This window comes from Pseudomyrmex gracilis, unplaced genomic scaffold (assembly GCF_002006095.1).
Source record: "Pseudomyrmex gracilis isolate BER0280 unplaced genomic scaffold, ASM200609v1 scaffold_118, whole genome shotgun sequence".
Taxonomy (NCBI): Eukaryota; Metazoa; Arthropoda; class Insecta; order Hymenoptera; family Formicidae; genus Pseudomyrmex; species Pseudomyrmex gracilis.
This window is the reverse complement of record NW_018020702.1, coordinates 339,414-363,994: the sequence shown is the minus strand read 5'-3', so window position 1 is coordinate 363,994 and position 24,581 is coordinate 339,414. Positions and strand designations below refer to the sequence as shown.

The following is a 24,581-nucleotide window of genomic DNA, read 5'->3' as shown; positions in this document are numbered from 1 at the left end:
CGTAGTTTACGCGTAAGTAATCACATCTCGTTCTTTTTCATGTGAAAGTTTAAAATATTGAAGCTCATTGATTACAGCGGTGACACGAGGTGAATGCGTGCTGTTTTGTGATTCGCTTCTTGAAATTTCTATATCTCGTAAATACAGTTTAAGGTAATTACCGGGCTACTAGTTTCGCGGGCTGTATTTGAAAAAATTATTCAATCCTTGTGTAACATAATCTGTAATATATCATGAAGAGCAGTAGTTTTTAAATCGTTTAGAATCGTGATTTATATAATTGTTATAGTTGCGCTAGTTAGTCATAATATCTTTAATACACAAAGTAAGGATCCATCATATATGTAATCCTTCTATATTGCTAACCACGTATCTGTGCAATAAACGCGCCGAGAAAGTGAGAGAGAAGTGAGAAAGTCTTACGCGAAGTCGTATATGTCTATCCCGTAATGTTTTAGCCAGCGTTTCGCCTTCGCTAGCAGTATAGGAGTATTACATATATAAGAGCCATCGGTTCGCCATTTTGGCGGGACTTTGAATCTACTCTTGAGCGTTTTGTACTTTTTGAAGTTATTCTCTTTTTTTCTCTCTCTCTTCTTTGTCAATTATCTTCTGCCACACGTCACTCATGGAGCAGTGACGAGTAACGTCAATGATAAAATTTTTTTGGAACACAATTAGTTGCCCAACAATACATGTACCCCGTTTGCCAAAGATTGGATGGAGTGCAAGAACGATGAGCCCATGTTGTGTAAAGAAAGGCTTCGTCTCGATGTGTTTCTGGATATTTCGCGTTTTCTCTCTTTTCTGTTCTGTGTTCTCTTTCTTGTTCGTCCGTCGTTTTTTTGCCCGGCAGTCAAGCCGTGTTGGAAGTTTCTTGGAAATTGAGAGAACAATTAAGAAAAAGCGATGCTTGGTAGTCAACTGAGAATTATCTTAGGCGTATGCCGATTTTTTATACGCACGTTGCAACTCACTGAGCTCGGTTTTTTAAACAAAATATTATTGTGCGCGGTAATTTGACGACAATGTTGTACGTTGTATCGGTTATGTTTGCTTGATGCTCATCTTCCTTACTTCTAGCGATTACAAAAACACTATCGCATAAAATGATTGAGACTTTTAATTAAAGTATTTTCAATATTGATTTTACTGAAAAATATCTCGCCGAATATGATAGCATAATACAAATGCTATTTATCAGAAGAAAGAGTATACGTGTTTAGTTTTATAATTGAAAACTTGATAGACATTCGTGACTTAGACAGTGCATGTAGAGACATAATAATCGAAATTAAAAAAGCAGTAGAAGAAATCAACTATTAGTATCTAATATCAAATAACACAAGAAAGAATTTTACTTAGCATATAATTTATTAGGAACACAAGAATTAGCATATAATTTATTAAGAACACAATCTTGATTGTTTGACAAGTTATAAATTATTAGTTATAAACAATGTATATGTACAATACTTAACAATAATATAGTAACAATACATAATATATATAAATATATTTTTAAGATAATTATTCAATTATAATAATTTAATAAAGTATTCATACAGTCTGCAAAAGCAGTAAATATTATATTATCTATTTAGTTGTATAATATAGAATATAATATAATATAATATAATGTATTATATATGTATATATTATATATATATACGCACCTTTGTCACATCTAAGCTAAAAGAATTGTCGAATTTGCAAGTTGTAATTATCTCTTCCTTTTGCAAGAGGTAATTATATATTTATTGCTTATGGAGACTGTATAAATAATTTGTCAAAATTACTATTGCATAAGTATCGCACATATGTATTGTTGATTTAAATTTTGCACGATAAAAAGCACATGTGTTAATATCAAAACGATATATATAAATGTTGTGAAAATGGCTGATGTGAACCAATTGCAGGATGTTTTGCATTAATAATATTGAATACTTAAACAAAACGTTTTGACTTTATTCTAAGTCCTTTTAGGTGTGAATTTTTGGACAACAGTATAAATTCTGAAAACAACAAAGATCACAATACTATATAAAATTTGTATGATGTTAATAAATGTCAAAAACTAAGATAAATAATACGTCAATATCTTTAGAGTTGGTTAAGAACTCAGTTTGGACTTAAAGTAAAATCGGAACGTTTTGTTTAAGTATTCAATATTATTAATGCAAATCATCTTGCAGTTGGTTCACATCGGCCGTTTTCACAACATTTATTAGTTGGATTAACCGTCAAGGAACCGGAGATCATCCTTCTTTAATTCATTTTATTTAGAGATATAGAAAACTTGCAAACTCGACAATTTCTCTAGTTTAGATGTGACAAAAGTGCCTTCCGTTATTAAGTGTACTGAAACCGGTAAATAATCGCGAAAAGAGAACATGAAATAGCTCTTCTATGTTTCGCGTTCTTTTTCGATCGTTGATGATCAGTCACTTGATAGCTAGGATGAAACAACTCCGAGCTTTCTCCTTTTCAGGACAGAATCAAATTTTTGTCAAAAATATTACGTATAAAAATAATCAAACTAATAAATTTAACATATTATACAAAATTTTGAGTTAAATTTATTCAAATCGAGTTTTGTCCCCATATACGTTACCGATTGTCAGTACGTTTAATAACAGAATGCATTTTTGTCATATCTAAGCTAAAGGTATAGTTGAGTTTGAATTATCTCGTTTCGATATTGACACATTGCATTTATTGTGCAGAATCTAGATCAACAATATATTTGTAAGATAATTATCCAAGTATAATAAGTTTTTCAAATCATTAATATAGTTTTCAAAAAGAATAAATATAGAATTTATAATTTATTAAATATATAATATATAGTATTATATAATTATATTATATTATATTATATTATGTATTATACAATTAAATATATGAGATATTATTTATTGCTTTTGGAGACTGTATAAATTATCAAATTATCAAATAATCTTATCAAATTATTATAAGTGGATAATTATCTTACAAAAAATATTTATACATATATATATACATATATGTATTTATAATATAGTATTGTTAAGTATTGTACATAAATACATTGTTTATAAATAATAATTTGTCAAACAAACAAAATTGTGTTCTTAATAAATTATATGCTAATTCTCGAGTTCTTAATCAAGTTATATGCTAAGTTAAATTCTTTCTACTTTTTTTATTTTTGATTATTATGTTTCTACATTAACTAAGTCACAAATGTCTATCAAGTTTTCAATTATAAAATTAAACACGTGTACTCTTTGCCTCTGATAAATAGCATTTGTTTCATGCTATTATATTTGGCAAGATATTTTTCTGTAAAAAAACAATATTTTGACAATTGAAAATACTTTAATAAGAGTTTCAATCATTTTATGCGATAGTGTTTTTGTAGTAATCGCGAGAAGTGAGAAAGATAAGCGGTAAGCAAGCATAATCGATGCGACGTAACCCCCGGGATCTGCGGGCCCTCGGTGCATGATAAACATTTATAAATTTATAATATTCATAACATTACCTATCGGAGTTGNGANTGNCGAAANATCATTTANTGTATTAAGNAGACTTAAAAGTTATTTAANAAGTACCATGACACAGGAAAGAACATCTGATCTAACTTTATTATCAATTGAAAAAAATGTTTTGATTAATTTAAATTTGGAAGATGTTGCAAACAAATTTATGTCGGTTAAAGTTCAAAGAGGTGTTNGTTTCTAAATTTGCATACAAATAAAAAATCATTAAAAACTTTTGTCCAATTGCCTTTAATAAATAATAATAACAATAATAATAATAATGATAATAATAATTATTATTATTACTATTATTATTATTATTATTATTATTATTAATTAAAGGGCCCTCTCATCTTTGTCCTTGCACCGAAGTTTTACCAGTCTTAAAAACGCGCCTGGTCAGAGGGAGATGGACCACATGCATATTTCCTCAACTATTTGTTAGATGGCAGCGTGTATTTATGAGTGTATTTCTAAGTGCGTACTTACAAAAAAAAGCAGGAGAGTATTTATTTGAATCGCATTTGTATAACAGATTAGTATTTTGTATTTTTAATTTCAAGTAGGTGTGAAAAATTCTAGCTCATCAATCTTTGTTTGTGAAACGATCAAATGGATACATATTTTCTTACGTTTCTCGACATATTCTATCAATTTGAAACATTTTTAAAGATTTCATATGTACAAATTGTCAAATACTTTCTTGTGTAAAAAACTGCACTGTTGTTTTATCGGTTTTTTCAGTCTGCCAAGATAACTTATAACTGCAAATATGCCTTGGAAATAGGCAAGTGGGCCGAAGAACAATTAAAGATTTTATTTAAAGGGAAGAAATGAGTAGAAGAAAATTATAAAATGCAACTAAGAATAACAGTGCGTATTTGTTACACAATGTAAAGTATATCTAAAATTAAGTGTAATAATGTGTTTTTGTTAAAAAAATGTAAATTTTTGTAGAGATCCATCTATTTTCTATAGAGTAGTCCAACTCACCCAAGGGGATAAAAATAGATAAACCATTGTTATACTTTTTCATATTTCAATTTTTTAAAAAAGTATAATGTTCTTTGCTTCATTACCTATTATAATCATAAGTTCAACACATGTAGTAAATCATACATGAATGATGTTTTATTTGTTCTATTATTTATTACGTAATTCAACTTTAAAAAAAAAGTGGTCTATCTCTCCCCGACTTACCCTACGTAAAACCGCATACGTACAGAGGAGTGCATCATATCGTACCGTGTCAAGTATTTCTCGGAAATACCTTCTCTGGCTAACTCTACTACCGCGCGCCATTCTCCTTCGATCTCGGGCACGATATGGTTCACTTTTCTGTACAAGTAGAAACATTAATGCTTTTACATAAAGTTGTATCAATAATGTCACTATCTGATGAGCATCTTTTGACGTCAGTGACAATAGAAGTTTCTGTAGAGGTTGTGTCAAGTTTCTTGTGTTTTTTTTTTTGTATTGGTGTTTGTGGTGTTGATTTGTGTGATGTTGGTTTTTGTGTTGTTAATGTTTCTGGTGTTGATATTTAAGATCTATAAAACACATTAGACATTTTATTTGCACATGCGCGTATATTTAAAATTTGACTTACAAAAAATGATTGACACATTGTCATTTCTGTTTTCAATTTTTTTATTTTTTCTCATAGTTTGCGAATTTCCGAAAATACCTTCAAGAAGTACGTGCGCAAAATGTTTTATACAGATAACTTTATCATCGTTCAGTGACTCTATAAAACTTTTGAGCAGTGGGAAGCTTCTTATCAGGGTGGAAGGTAAATATAATTCCAAGCTTAATGGTACCTACGGATAAAAAACACAAAATAGAACTAAATAGATATTGATTTTTTGTAAGGAAAAATACTTTGAATTTTATATAACTGTTATTATATTATATATAAGATACAAAAGTATCTTATATATACTACTCAAAAAATATTAGATTAAATAGAAACAATATAGATACAGAACTTTAGAAATATAAGAAAATATTGCGATTATCTACCTTCTTTTATTCGGTGAAACTGGTGGATGGTTTTGCACTTATGTCACATTCTGATGTCTCATCAGTTTCAGATTTAAGATTATCTATCTTATAGTCGCGTAGTTTGCGATTATGTGACAGTGGACGTGAGACTGAGTAACTGTTGTCCTCAAATTTTTCTAACTCCTCTTGTTTATGTAGTTTTTCTTCTTTAGACATACTACTATATCTAAATACAAGTAGTTCAAAAAAGTGATGTATGTAAAATGTAGAATCAAATATACATAACAAAATATATACTTTTTACAATATAAATACTTAAGTATATAAATAATACAAATTAATAAATATCTACATTTTAAAATATAAATTATTAAATACATAATTATTATATTACTTACTATATATAAGATAAATATAAATAGTGTTTTATGTACTATCTGGATATATTCTCTTACTTTTTCTCTATTTCAGACTTCTTCTCAGAGTTGCATGTGAAAACAATGAACTTTTCAGGGTCACCTTCTACAGGTTCCTTATATATTAATCCTAATAATTGAAGCTGGTCAAGTACTATTGTCGTTAGTATATCTTTTTCTAAAGGTTTTCTTGCATTTTTCTAAAAAAAACAGACTAAATAATAATAGAATATTACAAATTTTGTTACATCATAGTATTATATGAACAATTTTAATCTTTGTCGTACAGCGCACATAGCGTATCTTAAGGATGTTCTCCGAATTATTGATTTTCTTAGGATTTTCTTAAAATTTGCAATATACATAGTTTATGATCTTATTTATACGTAGCCTTTTTGGATAATAAGGATAGCAATGTTAAATTCCAAAATATGGAAGATTTAAGTTTCAATTTTTAACATGGATTTCCTATGCTAAGCCTTTGCGAAGTGGGGTTTTAAAGTTACTGACGACAATGTTTGTAGGATTTTTTTAAAAAACAAGTATGTGGTAACGGAGAGTGTCTTAATTAGAATACGATTTTGAATAATATGGCAAGCAACCCTTATTTTCACACTATAGCTCTTTTTTGGTTTTTTTTGTTTTGCTAGGTTTATGTGCGCTGTGTACTGCAGCTATTTTTGAACTTCTGCGTAGAGTAATTAGCGGGTCTTAGCAGTGCTGAATAGCTCAACTTAACTTTGTTACAGCTGTACAACCTTACTCATGAGAAGAGATATTTTAGGTTGCTAATCACTGTATTTAGGTTGCTAACCACTGTAGTCGGAGAACGTCCTTAACCCTCGGAGAACACACTGGGTCAATTTGACCCTGTTCGTCGACTTTGATCAAATTATTTTGCTTCAATTTCGCTTTTTTATAACATATTTTTTACAATGTTAATAATGTTAACGACACTATAAAACTATATAGGCATATTCCAAACTGTTCAAAATATATCCAAAAATTTTTTCAAGCCACTCGGATAAGTGCATTTTAAATGGTAGCATCTCAAAAAGTAGACAAGGTCAAATTGACCCAAATTGTTCTTCTTGATTGAAAAAATAGGTGTGTTCCCCGAGGATTAAGGCCTATTGCCGTACACAGTTAAAATGGCGTTCGTCGATGAAAATCGACTCTCGGCCGTAAAAGATACAGTCGGCAGACATTAATTATACTTTCGACAACAACACTCAAATAGTTAACACAGTATAATATCTTGTTTATACACACGTGCGAGAGCGCACACACACAAACACAAACACACATGTAGTTTACTTGCATTTAGAATATATTGTTTAATATATCTAGATATCGTTGTGTTATAAAAAAAGTATAATATGTATATACTTTACCCTCTTCACAGGTCTTAGATACTTCTTAACCAAATCCGTAAACAGGGCACAAAATCTTTGGTTGGCTTCTATATTTGCAACGGAATAGCGCCACACATTTGCACGTTCCTCGAAATCTTCATCAAAATACTCATCTTGATTTTCCATTCGTATACTACCTCGGGCAATGTACTCGTCCAAAGTATTTTGTTCTTCATCTAAGGTATACTTGTTTTAACCATGTTTCTCTAGTTTTGCTTCCGAATCTGTAGTTTCTTCTGCTTCCATTTTGTGCACTGGTAAGTCAACCGTGCACAAATTAAAAGCGGAAGAAAAACTACAGATTTGAGAAGTAAACAAGGAACAACATGTTAAAAAAAGTATATCTACCACTTTCTGTAATTTGATCCATTTCTGTTTCATCCTCTTTCTGTGGACGTCTTGCTTCAAGATCCATTTTCTTTCGAAGTTCTTCGTTTTCTTTTTGTAGCACAACACCGTTTATGAAAATGCGCACACGTACAAAACACTTTCGAACGACTGATAGAAAACCATGACTATGTAACGATTTTATACGTCTCCAACGTCTTTGTATAACGTCAGCCAATAGCGTACTAACATTTCGTTGCGGTGAACTTCCCCTAATATTTTCTTCTTAGGCTGTGATCTCGTAGAGCACGTAGTTTTCCTGTGATGCGTACCGCATAACGAATCACATCTCTTCTTTTTTTCCTATAAAAGTTTTTTCTAACAGAAATCTCGAAGCTCATTGGTTACGACGGTCGCACGAAGAGAATGCGTGCTGTTTTTTATGTGCTTCTTGATATTTCTATATATCAAAAATACAGTTGAAATTAAGAGTGAATATACTTTTATGTTTAAAGAGAATACGAATTAAATAACAAAAACTAAATTCCTATCTTTTCGTTTTCTTTATTTATTATTACGCGTCAGCTATGGAAAGTGTAGCTAAGGCACAGCCCATATAAGAATCAGACTGAAAATTGTGCTGAAAATGTAGATTACGTTTACACGACAACGTTATTTCGGTTTAGTAACTGTTGTCGCAAAATCACAATGGCCAGTTTGATCAATCGATCAATTGTGATAAGTCAATTAGTTCTGATACTGATGACATTCGATCTATATGTTCTACATGTATGTATAATTAGAAATTTTTAGAAGATGCGACAACTAGTTCGAAGCCAGAGCTACGATCACGCATTAGCAAGGATATGTTCAAAAATCCTTGATTACTACAATGCTACATTTAACATCACGTGTACTATAGGTTTTGGTTACCAACACTTTTGGAACATACCTCAGAAAGGAACAAGTCAATGGACGATCGAATCGACATCTTTTGGCCTGTAGGCGCATTTCAGTTGAGACACATTAGGTTTATTTTATTTCCCTGCACTGGCTGTACTAATTCACAGTCTATCTTTTTTTTTCTAATATAAATAAAAATAAATTGTACTTTTTGTATACTTTTTAGATCTAGGAGAACTTTAGCACAAAATCGTTTTATATATTCGGTTTTATTCATTGCATGCATTACGGAGAGTTCACTGAGTCTAAGAATTTCTTGAGTGCCGAAAATTTATTTTTGTAACCGGTGTTGCTTCTTTTTGGAATGGAAATGTAGAATCAAAGCTAAATGTTAATTACGGATGAAGAACACAAAATGGAATTAGATAGCAGTTTTTTGTAACGAAAAATATCTTGAATGTTATATAACTATAAAAAATAACTTATACATAAATAATAAATAAATATTACTATTTAAAATGAATACTACTATTCTAATATAAGAATAGATGAAACAATATAGATATAAGACTTTAGAAATAAAGAAGCATTACGATTATCTAACTAATCTTTGGTAGAGCTAGTGGATAGTTTTGCAATTATCTTACATTGTATTTATCGTTTATTTGTCTCTCAAATTAATTTATTGCTCCCAGCAAGACATAATTGTTTATTTATTGTGAAATTTAATGAGCGCCTAAATATGAGATTACCGAGTATTTTCTTTCTTTCCTCCAATATAATACACAATATATAAAGTTTCGAGAAACGTGGAAAACACTGGCGAACTATATTTACGATAGGCAACACATGCAATCGCTGTCCGTTTCATTTCGCACTTACGCATCCGTTTAATGCAACATCGAAAGAAGAAGGAAACGATCGAACAATATTCAGACGAATCGCGAGGTTAATCGATATCGTTTATGAAACTGCTTTGCGACATTGACCGAGTGAGTAACTTCGGTTGACACGTCAACAAGTCAAACATTTTTTAAGCCGAAGAACGTGCTGCTGAAAGTGCGTTTAATTACGTCATGGGAATTCTAACGTTATAACATACTACCGCACGCACGACAAAAGCGAGATAAAGTCTTCTCATCTGACGAGCACAATTTACACGGTTCGAAATTATTCGCTTCCTAGTCGACGAACGTCTATCACGTTTAACGGCAAGAGATCGTGTAATCTGAAGAAATCGTTTCCGCGGATTGATGGGTGATTGGTGAAGTGCGCGCGGCGCCAAAAAACAGCTTACACTACTTTCATAATTAAAGATTGAGGATGCGTGTAGTACTGATTATTTTTCTGGACCTGTCCCACCAAAACGTAAAGAGAAACTTCTGCAATTCTTTCAAGATTGAGAAAAAAGTAGCGGAGTGAAAATTGCATCTCATAGTTAGTTTTAATTGAAAACTTGATAGACACTCGCGAATTAAACAGTACATACAAAAACATAATAATGGAAAATAAAAAACACTAAGAAACATTTAACTTTGCATATAATTTCTTACGAAAACAAAATATACCATATACTATCTTGGGAACACAATCTTGTTTTTTGACAAATTATTTATACAGTCTTCTAAGACAGTAATTTACATATTATATATTTAATTGTATATTATATAATACCGGCTCATTGGTCTCGCGGCCTGAGTGCAGGGGCTGCGAACTCGGAGGTCTCGAGTTCGAATCCGCTTACCACTTTGGTAAGGATTTTTTTCCGGGCCGGTTCCCTTCAACCGAGTGTATCAGTTGATCGGCGAACTAAATCGGACTTCTAATAATTAATTCGAGTATATTGAAATGTAATGAGGAGTCCTCTGGTTCGTAAAAAATCAATTGATTGGTAAGTAACGGGCTTTCGAATATAATCGTTTGGACGATAACGTGATAAGAACAACAACTTTTTCGTCAGAACAAAGAAATGTTGCATCTTGGTTATATTCCACTGATGATGACTACATAATAAAGTCGAAACGTTTGGAATAAATCGTTTACAAAAAATTTAATGCATAATACCTTGCAACCGGTTCGAAAGCCCGTTACTTACCAATCAATTAATTCGAGTATATTCCCCCCTCGAATTAATAATCCCCTTCCCTTACCCTGAGCACGAGCCTGACATAGATGGGCACGCTCACTGTAAAAGACGGCCGTGTACTGCGTGGTAGTAGTAGTGCACAACAATTTCCTCTTACGTTCTGAGGATAAAAAATGTCAACTGTTCGTATTGGCGCCGCAACTTGTTCCAAATGTCGTACGCGAAGTTAGTCAAATCTGTAAGCTTCGCGATCTCGTTATCCCGCAATTTCCAGTTTAAGGTTCTAAGTCTATGCATGTGAATCTATCAATATGCTAAGTAATGGACTTTCTGACGATTTAGAAGCTGCTAGTTAGGGTTCACTATCTGATGAGCATCTTTTGACGTCAGTGACAATAGAAGTTTCTGTAGAGGTTGTGTCAAGTTCCTTGTGTTTTTTTTTGTATTGGTGTTTGTGGTGTTGATTTGTGTGATGTTGGTTTTTGTGTTGTTAATGTTTCTGGTGTTGATATTTATAATCTATAAAACACATTAGACATTTTATTTGCACATGCGCATATATTTAAAATTTGACTTACAAAAAATGATTGACACATTGTCATTTCTGTTTTCAATTTTTTTATTTTTCTCATAGTTTGCGAATCTCCGAAAATACCTTCAAGAAGTACGTGCGCAAAATGTTTTATACAGATAACTTTATCGTCGTTCAGTGACTCTATAAAACTTTTGAGCAGTGAGAAGCTTCTTATCAGGGTGGAAGGTAAATATAATTCCAAGCTAAATGGTACCTACAGATAAAAAACACAAAATAGAACTAAATAGATATTGATTTTTTGTAAGAAATAATACTTTGAATTTTATATAACTGTTATTATATTATATATAAGTTATTTATATATAAGATACAAAAGTATCTTATATATACTACTCAAAAAATATTAGATTAACTAGAAACAATATAGATACAGAGCTTTAGAAATATAAGGAAACATTGCGATTATCTACCTTCTTTTATTCGGTGGAACTGGTGGATGGTTTTGCACTTATGTCACATTCTGATGTCTCATCAGTTTCAGATTTAAGATTATCTATCTTATAGTCGCGTAGTTTGCGATTATGTGACAGTGGACGTGAGACTGAATAACTGTTGTCCTCAAATTTTTCTAACTCCTGTTTATGTAGTTTTTCTTCTTTAGACATACTACTATATCTAAATACAAGTATTTAAAAAAAGATGTATGTAAAATGTAGAATCAAATATACATAACAAAATATATACTTTTTACAATATAAATACTTAAGTATATAAATAATACAAATTAATAAATATCTACATTTTAAAATATAAATTATTAAATACATAATTTTTATATTACTTCCTATATATAAGATAAATATAAATAATTTTTTATGTACTATCTGGATATATATATTCTTTTACTTTTTCTCTATTTCTGACTTCTTCTCAGAGTCGCATGTGAAAACAATGAACTTTTCAGGGTCACCTTCTACAGGTTTCATATATATTACTCCTAATGATTGAAGCTGGTTAAGTACTATTGTCGTTATCATACCTTTTTCTAAAGGTCTTCTTGCATATTTCTAAAAAAAAAAAGACTAAATAATAGAATATTACAAATTTTGTTACATCATAGTATTATATGAACAATTTTAATCTTTGTCGTACAGCGCACATAGCGTATCTTAAGGATGTTCTCCGAATTATTGATTTTCTTAGGATTTTCTTAAAATTTGCAATATACATAATTTATGATCTTATTTATACGTAGCCTTTTTGGATAATAAGGATAGCAATGTTAAATTCCAAAATATGGAAGATTTAAGTTTCAATTTTTAACATGGATTTCCTATGCTAAGCCTTTGCGAAGTGGGGTTTTAAAGTTACTGACGACAATTTTTGTAGGATTTTTTTAAAAAACAGTATATGGTAGCGGAGAGTGTTTTAATTAAAATACGATTTTGAATAATATGGTAAGCAACCCTTGTTTTCAAACTGTAGATTTTTTTTTGTTTTGCTGGATTTGTGTGCGCTGTGTACTGCAGCTATTTTTGAACTTTTGCGCAGAGTAATTAGCGGGTCTTAGCAGTGCTGAATAGCTCAACTTAACTTTGTTACAGCAGTACAACCTTACTCATGAGAAGAGATATTTTAGGTTGTTAACCACTGTATTTAGGTTGCTAACCACTGTAGTCGGAGAACGTCCTTAAGGCCTATTGCCGTACACAGTTAAAATAGCGTTCGTCGATGAAAGTCGACTTTCGGCCGTAGAAGATACATTCGGCAGACATTAATTATACTTTCAAAACAACACTCAACTAGTTAACACAGTATAATATCTTGTTTATACACACGTGCGAGCGCGTACACATCCCCATACACACACACACACACACACACGCACACACACACACACACACACACACACACACTTGCATGTAGTTAACTTGCATTTAGAATATATTGTCTAATATATCTAGATATCGTTTTTATAAAGAAAGTATAATATGTATATATTTTACCCTCTTTACAGGTCTTAGATACTTCATAACCAAATCCTTAAACAGGGTACAAAATCTTGGGCTGGCTTCTTCAGTTGCTAAGTCATAGCGCCACATGTTTGTACATTCATCAAAACAGCAGTCTTCATGAAAATCTTCATCCGGATATTCGTCGCGTTTATGAGCTTCGCGTATATGCTCTTCCAAAGCATTCAGTTCTCTATCTAAGGTATGCTTGTTTTAACCATGTCTTTCTATATTTGTTTCCGAATCAGTAGTTTTTTCTGCTTCCATTTTGTGCACTGGTAAGTCAACCGTGCACAAATTAAAAGCGGAAGAAAAACTACAGATTTGAGAAGTAAACAAGGAACAACATGTTAAAAAAAGTATATCTACCACTTTCTGTAATTTGATCCATTTCTGTTTCATCCTCTTTCTGTGGACGTCTTGCTTCAAGATCCATTTTCTTTCGAAGTTCTTCGTTTTCTTTTTGTAGCACAACACCGTTTATGAAAATGCGCACACGTACAAAACACTTTCGAACGACTGATAGAAAACCATGACTATGTAACGATTTTATACGTCTCCAACGTCTTTGTATAACGTCAGCCAATAGCGTACTAACATTTCGTTGCGGTGAACTTCCCCTAATATTTTCTTCTTAGGCTGTGATCTCGTAGAGCACGTAGTTTTCCTGTGATGCGTACCGCATAACGAATCACATCTCTTCTTTTTTTCCTATAAAAGTTTTTTCTAACAGAAATCTCGAAGCTCATTGGTTACGACGGTCGCACGAAGAGAATGCGTGCTGTTTTTTATGTGCTTCTTGATATTTCTATATATCAAAAATACAGTTGAAATTAAGAGTGAATATACTTTTATGTTTAAAGAGAATACGAATTAAATAACAAAAACTAAATTCCTATCTTTTCGTTTTCTTTATTTATTATTACGCGTCAGCTATGGAAAGTGTAGCTAAGGCACAGCCCATATAAGAATCAGACTGAAAATTGTGCTGAAAATGTAGATTACGTTTACACGACAACGTTATTTCGGTTTAGTAACTGTTGTCGCAAAATCACAATGGCCAGTTTGATCAATCGATCAATTGTGATAAGTCAATTAGTTCTGATACTGATGACATTCGATCTATATGTTCTACATGTATGTATAATTAGAAATTTTTAGAAGATGCGACAACTAGTTCGAAGCCAGAGCTACGATCACGCATTAGCAAGGATATGTTCAAAAATCCTTGATTACTACAATGCTACATTTAACATCACGTGTACTATAGGTTTTGGTTATTAACACTGTTGGAACATACCTCAGAAAGGAACAAGTCAATGGACTATCGAATCGACATCTTTTGGCCTGTAGGCGCATTATAGTTGAGACACATTAGGTTTATTTTATTTCCCTGCACTGGCTGTACTAGTTCACAGTCTATCTTTTTTTTTCTAATATAAATAAAAAAAGATACACTGTGAACTAGTGCAGCCAATGCAGGAAAAAAAAATCTATTAACTTACATTTGTGTGTTGTGTCATATAAGATATTTAGTACCATTTCAAAGCGCATGTCGAACTAAAATCGAGTCAATAGCATATCATTTTTTACGTAATATGTATTACACATATTTTTTTAAGTATTCGGCCATAAAAACATGGAAATATATATTTTTTTAAATTATTCAGTCATTGTGATTCGTATTTTGTAGTACATCTTGAAGAGCAGTAGTTTCTAAATCGTTTAGAATCGTGATTTATATAATTGTTGCGCTAATTAGTTAGTTATAAAATTAATATACTGTCATTCCCTACGTATAATCCCGTAACTCCAAAACGCAAAGTTTAGAGAAGAGCAGTTTAAAAGCTTAAAGCTTCATATAGTTTCTCTAGTTAAGGAATCTTTCGGTTTTTAATTTTTACTTTATTTATGAATATTTTTTTTTAATATTTGGTGACCATAAAGAACATGACTTTCTAAGTGTCACTATGCAATAAACTGAAAATCCCGTATGTGACACTTATGTAATTATACGTAGGGAGTGACGATACAATGTAAAATGCAACTATTTCGCCATTTTGGCGGGACTTCTAATCTCCTGAGCACTTTATATTTTCTGACGTTATTCTCTTTCTCTCTCCCTCTTTTCTGCCAATTATTCTTCTTCTCTTCCCCACTCTTCTCGCAATTATAATATAAAAACTCTATTGCATACAAATAATTGAAAAACTTATTTAAAGTATTTTCAAATGTCAAAAGATTGGTTTTACAGAAAAATATCTCGTCAAATATAATATCATGAAACAAATGCTCTTTATCAAAATTAGAGGAAAAAATGTACATGTGTTTAATTTTTCATTTTACAAAGAATAGTATATGTATAATATGTTGCAGATAAAACTACTACTGTTCGCGAATTGTCTGATCGGGCGTCTGCAAAGTGGCTAGCAAAATATATTTTGTTTTATCCGTAATTTTGTAGTTTTGCTCTTGACACTAACTTTAGCATGTTCTTACAAATATATAAAAAGCTTCGGCGCGTCTCTATCGTTTTGTAACACTTTCTTCAATATTTAATATTTCCGATGTCGGATGTCTTTAATTGTTTGAAGAGATACGACACTCCATAGGTGCAGTAACTTCTTTCACTATCGGTAACCGTTAATGCACGTGCGATTGCGTCCTACACGGAGATGCGGCGACTGTTTGAAGTTTGACACTCGCAAATTAGAAATTATATTGTTCTTGCAATTGAGGATTTATGCTGCCATATCGTATAAGAATAAAACACATATAATTATCGCTTATTTGTCTCTCAAAGTAATTTATTGCTCCTAACGATACATAATTGTTTATTGAGTGTGATATCGTTTAATGAACGTATATTTGTGAGTTTTTATCGAGTATTAGTAGTTTCCGTTCTTCTTTTAATATATCACACGATATGTAAAATTTCAAGAAACGGCGTGGTAAACAGTGGCAAAATAAATACACGACAAGTGAACACATGCGGTAATCGCTATCGCTTTCATTTCGCACTTTCGCATCCGTTTAATGCAACATCGAAAAGAGAAGCAATCGATCGAATGTCCATTAAAACGAATCGCGGAGCTAATCGCTGTCGTTTATGCAACTGCTTTTCGACATTAGCCAAGTGAGTAGCTTCGGCTGATACGTCAACAAGTCAAATACTTTTCGCAAGTTGAGCGTGTTGCTGAAAGTGCGTTTAAAAAGACAAGATGCGAATTCTGCTGCTACTGCATGTGTGGACGCTGACAAAACAAATGATACTGGTGTGAATTCCCGAATATGAGTTTGTCGCGCTCTGATAAAAATAAAAATAATATATAAAATTACGTTACTTGGAAATTCTAATGTCACAACATAACGCCGTTTGCACGGCGAAAGCGAGTTATAGTTTTTATCTGACGATTACAATTTACACAGTCCGAGATTACCCGCTTTCCAGTCAACAAACGTCTATCACTTTCAAGAGCAAGAGATCGTGTAATCTGGAGAAAAATCGTTTTCGCGGACGTGGATTGACGGGTGATTGATGAGGGCGCGCGTGGTGTCAAAGAACCGCCTACACTAGTTTCATAATTAAAGATCGGGGACTCGTAGTACTGATATTTTTCTGGACCTATCTCACCGGCACGTTAAAGGAAACTTTTACAATCCTTTCAAAATTGAGAAGAAAGCAGTGAATTGAAAATTACTTCTTATAGTTTTAATTAAAAACTTGATAGACACTCGTGACTTAGATAGTTCATACGGAGACAGAATAATTGAAAATACAAAAACAGTAGAAAGAATTTAACTAAAAAATAAAATACTTGTCACATATAAAAATTGTTATAAATCATAAATTATTTATAAATTATTATATATAAATTATTTAGGTATCTTAGTAGCAACTGATTGGTTTTAGTATAATGCTTTTAATATGAGCATATTTCGGATTTTTTGGTAATGCCAAATTTTTGGCAATAAATCTCCCGTTGTGCTAGGTGATAGACTTCCCGGCGATTTAGAAATTGCTACTCTTTTAAGTAATGGTTTTTTATCTGGTCTAATTAAACTGCCACGATTGGCAGTTTGTTCTGGCGACGTTGATTTAGATCTTGATGATAATAAGGGATCAACTTCTGATGAGTGTGTTTTGACGCCAGTGACAGTTGGGCTAATAAAAGTTTGTGTAGTGGTTGTGTTGAGTTTCTTGTGTTCTTTTTGTGGTGTTGATTTATAATGTTGAGTTTTGTGATGTTAATGGTTGTATTGCTTTTAATGGTGTTAATGTTTTAGGTGTTGATGTTTGTGATGTTAATGTTTCTAGTGTTGATATGACTTATAAAACAATAGACATTTGATTTGCACATGTGTGTATATTTTTGTGATATTAAATGATTACACATTGTCATTTATACATGTCAATCACTTTTTTTACTTTTTTTAGATCATTTTTTAGATTGACGAGCGCTTTCGTACAAAGACTTTCTAGATTTTCAATTTTATTTTCTATACTTTTGTTCAAAGAGTTCAGTGACCTTAATAATTTCTTGAGTGATGACAATTTATCTTTGTGAACCATAAATGATGTCGCCTCTTTTCAAGAAGGTGGAAAATGCAAGCTAGATGTTAACTAGGGATACAGAACACAAAATGGAAGTAGAAAAATATTGGTTTTTTTTGTAACAAGAAATAAAATTTGCATTTTAAATAATTATACAAACATTTAACTTATGTATAATAAATCCATAATAATATTCTAAATGAATAATAAGAGTCTAATAGAAGAATAGATAAAACAATATAGATATAGAATTTTCAAAATATAAAGAAACATTGCGATTATCTACCTTCTTTTGTTCGGTGGAACTATTAGGCGTCTTTTGACGCTAATTGGTTTAATAGGTTTTTTTGTCACAATTTTCCTTGTAACATTTTTTGTAGTGTTATTGAATCTACAAAGTTTACTCGTGTTTGTGTTTTCACTGTTTTTTTTGTTGATGTGATCTGTAAAACAATAGATATTTTATTTGCACATGCATGTATATTTACGTGATAGTAACTGATTACACATCGTCATTTATATATTATTTATTTTTTTTATTTGCTCACAGTTAGCTTATCTTCGAAAATGTCAAAAACAAGCTCACGCAGAAGCCGTTTTATACAGTTAAGTTTATTGTCATTCAGTGACTCTATGAATCTTTTGAACCTAGGGAACTTGTCGCTTTTTATCTTGGAAAATAGAACATCCACGCTAAATGTTATCTACAAATAAAATTTACACAAAATGAAACTGGATAGATTAGTTAGTTTAGTTTTTTATAAGAAAAAATACTTTGAATTTTCTATAACTATACAAAATTAATTTATATATACTAATCGACAAATATAAGAATAAATAGAAACAATGTAGAACTTTAGATATATAAAGAAACATTGCAATTATCTACCTCCTCTTGCGTGGAACTAGTGGATGGTTTTGCAGTTTTCTCACATTCTGATGTTTTATCAGTTTCAGATTTAAGATTATCTATTTTATAGTCACGTAGTTTGCGACGACTGTGTGGACGCTCACTGTCTACAAATTTTTTTATCTTCTCTTGTTTTTGAAGTTTCCCCGCTTCAGACATACTACCATCATGTCTAAACACAAATATTAAAAAAGTGATATATGTAAAAAATAGAATTAAATAAAAATAATAAAATATATAATTTTTACAATATAAATAATATAAATTAGTAAATATATAAGTGTTAAAATATAAGTGTTAAAATTAGTAAATATGTAATTTTTATATTATATTATTATATATTGGATAAATATAAATAGTGTTTTGTGTAATTTCTGGATAAATTTTTATTCTTATTATTTTAGCCTTGTCTTACTCAGGGTCGTATGGATAAATAGTAAACTTGGCAGGGTCATCTTCTACAGATTCCTTATGTATTATATTCAACAAGTCAAGTTGGTCAAGTACTATTTTTAGTACTTCTTTATTTTCTAAAGGTCTTCTTATATGTCCCTAAATAAGACAGCATAAATAATAAAATAATACAGACTTTGTTAAATCATAGTATTATAGTAACAATTTTAATATCTTTCGTACGTCGCACGTGCACCGCTTAGCGTATCTTGCGACATATTGCCGCATATAAACCAACTAGACGTTCGTCGACTAAAGTCGAATCTCTCGGCCGTAGAAGATGCATTCAGCAGTCATTGACTTTAGTCGACAACACTGAAGAAGTTAACACAGAATAATATCTACACTTGCGCGCGCATGTATACACACATACACACACTTACATATTTGCATGTATTTTACTTGCGTATAGAATATATTGTCTATTAAATTTAGATACATCATAGTTTTAAAGAAAATACAATATATATGTACTTCATTTTATATATATATATACTTTACCTTCTTCACAGGTTTTTGATACTCCATAACCAAGTCTTTAAACAAGTTACGGAATCTTTGGCTGACTTTTTGATTCGCTACGTCATGGCACATATTTGCACGTTTATCGAAGTCCTCATCAAAGTCCTCATTGCCGTCCGAAATATTTGCACGATCGTCGATGTTCTCATCATCGTCTAAATATTTATGTTGTCTAATATCATTACGCGTGTACATGTCGTCACGATCATTTTCTTTATCTGTGGTATACTTCCTATTACCATATCTTTTTATTATTGCTTCCGAGTCTGTTTCTTCTGCTTCCGATTTGTCCACTGTTGAGTCAATCAGTTTTGTCTTTTTTTCTAATTCCAATTCTGGAACTTCCGATTCTATCACCACCCACTGATTCATTGTCGTGTCGTCCTCTGTTTTCGGACTGTTTGCTTTAGGATCCATTTTCTTTTTACGTTCTTTTCTCTTTGCAGCACACCGTTTATAAAAATGCGTGCACGTACAAAATACTTTCGAACGACTAAGAGAAGACTGTGACTGTGTAACGGTTTTCTACGTCTCTATCCGTCTAACGTCTTTGTATAACGCAGCCAATAGCGTGCTAACACGTTTCGCTGCATTGAACTTCCCCAAATATTTTTTCTATGGTTGCGATTTCGTAGAGCGTGTAGTTTTCCTTGTGACGCGCATCGCGTAACCATTCACACTTTTTCTTCTTTCGTGTGAAAGTTCCAACAGAAATGCTGAAACTCATTGGTTACAGCGGCACGAGGAGAATACGTGCTGTTTTTTTATTCGCTTTTTAAAACTTGTATATCTCGTAAATACAGTTGAAGTTAATGACTGGTCTCATATATATATTTTAAGAAAATTATTCAGTCATTGTGATATGTAATCTGTAGTTCATCTTAATAAACAGTGGATTGTAAATTGTTTACAATTGTGATTTATATTATTGTTATAGTTGCGTCACTTAGTTAAAAAATTAATACACAAAGTAAATTGCAAACAGTTTGGCATTTTGGCGGGACTTTTAATATATTCTTGAGCATCTTGTAGTTTCTGAAGTTATTCTCTCTCTCTCTTTCTCTCTCTCTCTCTCTCTCTCTCTCTCTCTCTCTTTCCTTTTTTCTCTATTTTTGCCAATTGTTTCCTGTTGGCACACCGATAGAACAGGGAGAAGAAGCGTCCATGATAAATCTCCTTAGGAGGAAAAGTAGTTGCTTAAAAATACACACACACACACATACACACGACGAAAATTGAGCATTCAGAGTGTGTGAAAAAAGTTTTTGTCTCGTTTGTTTCTCGGTACTTCGCGTTTTCCCTATTTTGTCGTTGCTATCTTTGTTTTCTTTCTTGTCCGTTTGTCGCTTTCTTGCACGGTAATCGTGCCTTTTTGTGAGTTGTTTGGTGATTGAGAAAATAATTAAAGGTGGACGGCGCTTATTAGACAACTTACAAATATCTTCGGCGTATGCAGATGTAATATACGCACGTTGCCACTGCGCTCGTTTTGTTTTAAATAAAATATTACCAGCGCGATAATTTGACGATAATGTTTAAGTCACATCGATTATGCTTGCTCGACGATTATTTTCCCCACTTCTCGCGATTACTATACAAATCACTATCACATAAAATGATTGAAAATCTTATTTAAAGTATTTTCCAATGACAAACTATAATATAATATCATGAAACACATGCTATTTATCAAGACCGTCCCAGTGATCTCTCTGACCTGAATGCAAGAGTTACGAATAGTAGGTTTCGAGTTCGAATCCGCACCGTCGGATATTTCCGGGTCGGTCTCTTTCGAATTTGTACTTTTTGTATATTTTTCAGACCTAGGAGAACTTTAGCACAAAAGCGTTTTATATATTCAGTTTTATTCATTGCATGCATTACGGAGAGTTCACTGAGTCTAAGAATTTTTTAAATGCCAAAATTTTATCTTTGCAACCGGTGTTGCTTCTTTTTGGAATGGAAATGTAGAATCGAAGCTAAATGTTAATTACGGATGAAGAACACAAAATGGAATTAGATAGCAGTTTTTTGTAACGAAAAATATCTTGAATGTTATATAACTATAAAAAATAACTTATACATAAATAATAAATAAATACTACTATTTAAAATGAATAATATAAGAATAGATAAAACTATTCTAATATAAGAATAGATGAAACAATATATAGATATAAGACTTTAGAAATAAAGAAGCATTACGATTATCTAACTAATCTTTGGTAGAGCTAATGGATAATTTTGCAATTATCTTACATTGTAATTATTGTTTGTTTGTCTCTCAAATTAATTTATTGCTCCCAGCAAGACATAATTGTTTATTTATTGTGAAATTTAATGAGCGCCTAAATATGAGATTACCGAGTATTTTCTTTCTTTCCTCTAATATAATACACAATATATAAAATTTCGAGAAACGTGGAAAACACTGGCGAACTATATTTACGATAGGCAACACATGCAATCGCTGTCCGTTTCATTTCGCACTTACGCATCCGTTTAATGCAACATCGAAAGAAGAAGGAAACGATCTAACAAGATTCAGACGAATCGCGAGGCTAATCGATATCGTTTATAAAACTGCTTTGCGACATTGACCGAGTGAGTAAGTTCGGCTGACACGTCAACAAGTCAAACACTTTTTAAGCCGAAGAACGTGCTGCTGAAAGTGCGTTTACTTACGTCATGGGAATTCTAACATTATACCATACTACCGCACGCACGACAAAAGCGAGATAAAGTCTTCTTATCTGACGAGCACAATTTACACGGTTTGAAATTATTCGCTTCCTAGTCGACGAACGTCTATCACATTTAACGGCAAGAGATCGTGTAATCTGAAGAAATCGTTTCCGCGGATTGATGGGTGATTGGTGAAGTGCGCGCGGCGCCAAAAAACGGCCTACACTACTTTCATAATTAAAGATTGGGGATGCGTGTAGTATTGATTATTTTTCTGGACCTGTCCCACTAGAACGTAAAGAGAAACTTCTACAATTCTTTCAAGATTGAGAAAAATGCAGCGGAATGAAAATTGCATCTCATAGTTAGTTTTAGTTGAAAACTTGATAGACACTCGCGAATTAAACAGTACATACGAAAACATAATAATGGAAAATAAAAAACACTAAGAAACATTTAACTTTGCATATAATTTCTTAAGAACACAAAATATACCATATAATATTTTAGAAACACAATCTTGTTTTTTTGAGAAATTATTTTATACAGTCTATAAAATTCATTAAAAAAATGCCTTAATATAATATAAAATTAAAATAATTTTGATATAAAAATTATAACTTCTATATTATTTCCATGGGTTAGGAGTAATCTTAGAGGGTGAATTTGAAAAACAATTTTTTTAAATCAAAACTATTGAGTGCAAAAAACTTAGCGCGGCTGCACTTCAAATAATAAACTGAAAATTTGGAATTATTGTAGTTTATGTTAGTCATAGAAACTAATTTTTGATATAATGTAAACCAAGGCACTATCGTGTCTTTTAATGCTTCTTGTATATAATTTATAAATATCTCGCGCGCGCGCATAAGAAACGTCTGTCCGTATTCGGTGCAGCCGCGCCAAGTTTTTTGCACTCAATAGTTTTGATTTAAAAAAATTGTTTTTTTTGTAAAACAGGTTTTGTAGAAAAGGAATGGTTTATTAGTATATAATAAATTAAAATCTAAATTTTTCTTATACAAATAATGAAGAAAACAGTTTGAGTTAATAATATAACAACGTACAAAAGTTTAGTTGGTGCAACATTTTGATATCACTTCTTTTGTAGAACAGATTTTGTAGAAAAGAAATGTTTTGTAGTATATAATAAAATAGTAGTAACAAATAAAATAGTACTAAAAAATAAACTTTTTTTATATAAATAATGAAGAAAAACATTTGAGTTAACATTTTTAATTTAAGTCAATTTAATACAATAAAGTACAATACGATACGTGTTGTGCGTGTACGTCTTGGCGCCTTTTTTTTACCTTTTTTTGAAAAGGTAAGTTTTTCGAGATATCACACATTTTGTAGTATATACGCCGTATTGTTATATAAGTTAAACTATAGTATATATAGTATAACTATAGTATATAGTACTAATAAGCATAGTATTTAAAATTGGCTTTTTGAAACAGTTCAAACAAAATAACAGAAGAATTATATGTGAAAACTGATTAACTACATTGACTGTCATTCATTTCGACATTTTCCTGAGCATATCAACAAAATGTTCGTATTCTCGATAATCATTTTTATATATACAAGGTGTCCCGGTATGACCGTAACATCTCTCGTAAGTAAGTAGAAGAAGTAAAACTGAGTCCAAAAGTCCTATACTATTTTTCTCTATTACATGTAATAGAGAAATAATTATTGAATAAATCAGGCCAATCAGCGCCGACCTTTAGCCAAGCGCCACGTCAGTGACCCGCGCGCATGNTAGCATGCATGAGTGCTTCGCGTGCGCCCGGCTAAAGGTCGCCGCTCATTGGCCTGATTTATTCAATAATTACTCCTTTATTACAGGTAATCGAAAAAAATGGTATAGGACTTTTTGACTCAGANTTACTTCTTCTACCTACGAGAAATATTACGGTCATACTGGGACATCCTGTATATATACAAGTCATCATTGAAAACCCTGAATTACTTTTGTAGATATTATTTATATATATATATACATCAGTCCAAGAATGTGTCCATTTTCTGCTTTCAAGAGATGGCGGTAGGGCGGTAGAAGCGCGAACAAAAAAAAAGAAAGAAAATTGTAATATCTGATGAGAGAGAGAGAGAGAGAGCGAGTAAGCGAGCGAGTGAGCGAGCGACGATCAAACGAACGAGTAAGTGAGTGAGTTGCTGAGTCAGAGAGAGAGGGAGAGAGAGAGAGAGAGAGAGAGAGAGAG

The 24,581-nt window shown here is 31.8% G+C and overlaps 3 protein-coding genes across 6 annotated transcripts; all 3 read right to left on the bottom strand.

Moving 5' to 3' along the window:
- Positions 1 to 3,849: 3,849 nt before the first annotated feature.
- On the bottom strand, positions 3,850 to 7,889 carry LOC109856418. Of its 2 annotated transcripts, XR_002250391.1 has the most exons (6): positions 7,711 to 7,889; positions 7,342 to 7,538; positions 5,987 to 6,147; positions 5,550 to 5,757; positions 5,215 to 5,347; positions 3,850 to 5,077 (listed from the first exon to the last, which is right to left on the bottom strand). XR_002250391.1 is itself a non-coding variant. In XM_020431682.1 (5 exons), the coding sequence occupies exons 1-4, from the start codon at positions 7,775 to 7,777 to the stop codon at positions 5,556 to 5,558; spliced, it is 627 nt and encodes a 208-aa protein (XP_020287271.1). In that variant the 5' UTR covers positions 7,778 to 7,889; the 3' UTR covers positions 5,166 to 5,347; positions 5,550 to 5,555. The 2 variants fall into 2 exon arrangements, 1 of the variants encoding a protein (XP_020287271.1); XM_020431682.1 differs by lacking the exon at positions 3,850 to 5,077 and having other exon boundaries at positions 5,166 to 5,347.
- A 2,832-nt stretch (positions 7,890 to 10,721) lies between these two features.
- Positions 10,722 to 13,773, bottom strand: LOC109856420. 3 transcript variants are annotated; one of them, XR_002250392.1, is made up of 6 exons: positions 13,595 to 13,773; positions 13,220 to 13,422; positions 12,120 to 12,280; positions 11,684 to 11,888; positions 11,334 to 11,466; positions 10,722 to 11,197 (listed from the first exon to the last, which is right to left on the bottom strand). XR_002250392.1 is itself a non-coding variant. In XM_020431685.1 (5 exons), exons 1-4 carry the CDS (start codon positions 13,659 to 13,661, stop codon positions 11,690 to 11,692), a joined length of 630 nt encoding a protein of 209 aa, XP_020287274.1. In that variant the 5' UTR covers positions 13,662 to 13,773; the 3' UTR covers positions 11,247 to 11,466; positions 11,684 to 11,689. The 3 variants fall into 3 exon arrangements, 1 of the variants encoding a protein (XP_020287274.1); XR_002250393.1 differs by having other exon boundaries at positions 11,684 to 11,882; XM_020431685.1 differs by lacking the exon at positions 10,722 to 11,197 and having other exon boundaries at positions 11,247 to 11,466.
- A 4,543-nt stretch (positions 13,774 to 18,316) lies between these two features.
- On the bottom strand, positions 18,317 to 20,082 carry LOC109856428. Its single transcript, XM_020431694.1, has 4 exons — positions 19,645 to 20,082; positions 19,106 to 19,242; positions 18,670 to 18,862; positions 18,317 to 18,484 (listed from the first exon to the last, which is right to left on the bottom strand). The coding sequence occupies exons 1-4, from the start codon at positions 20,080 to 20,082 to the stop codon at positions 18,317 to 18,319; spliced, it is 936 nt and encodes a 311-aa protein (XP_020287283.1).
- Positions 20,083 to 24,581: the final 4,499 nt, after the last annotated feature.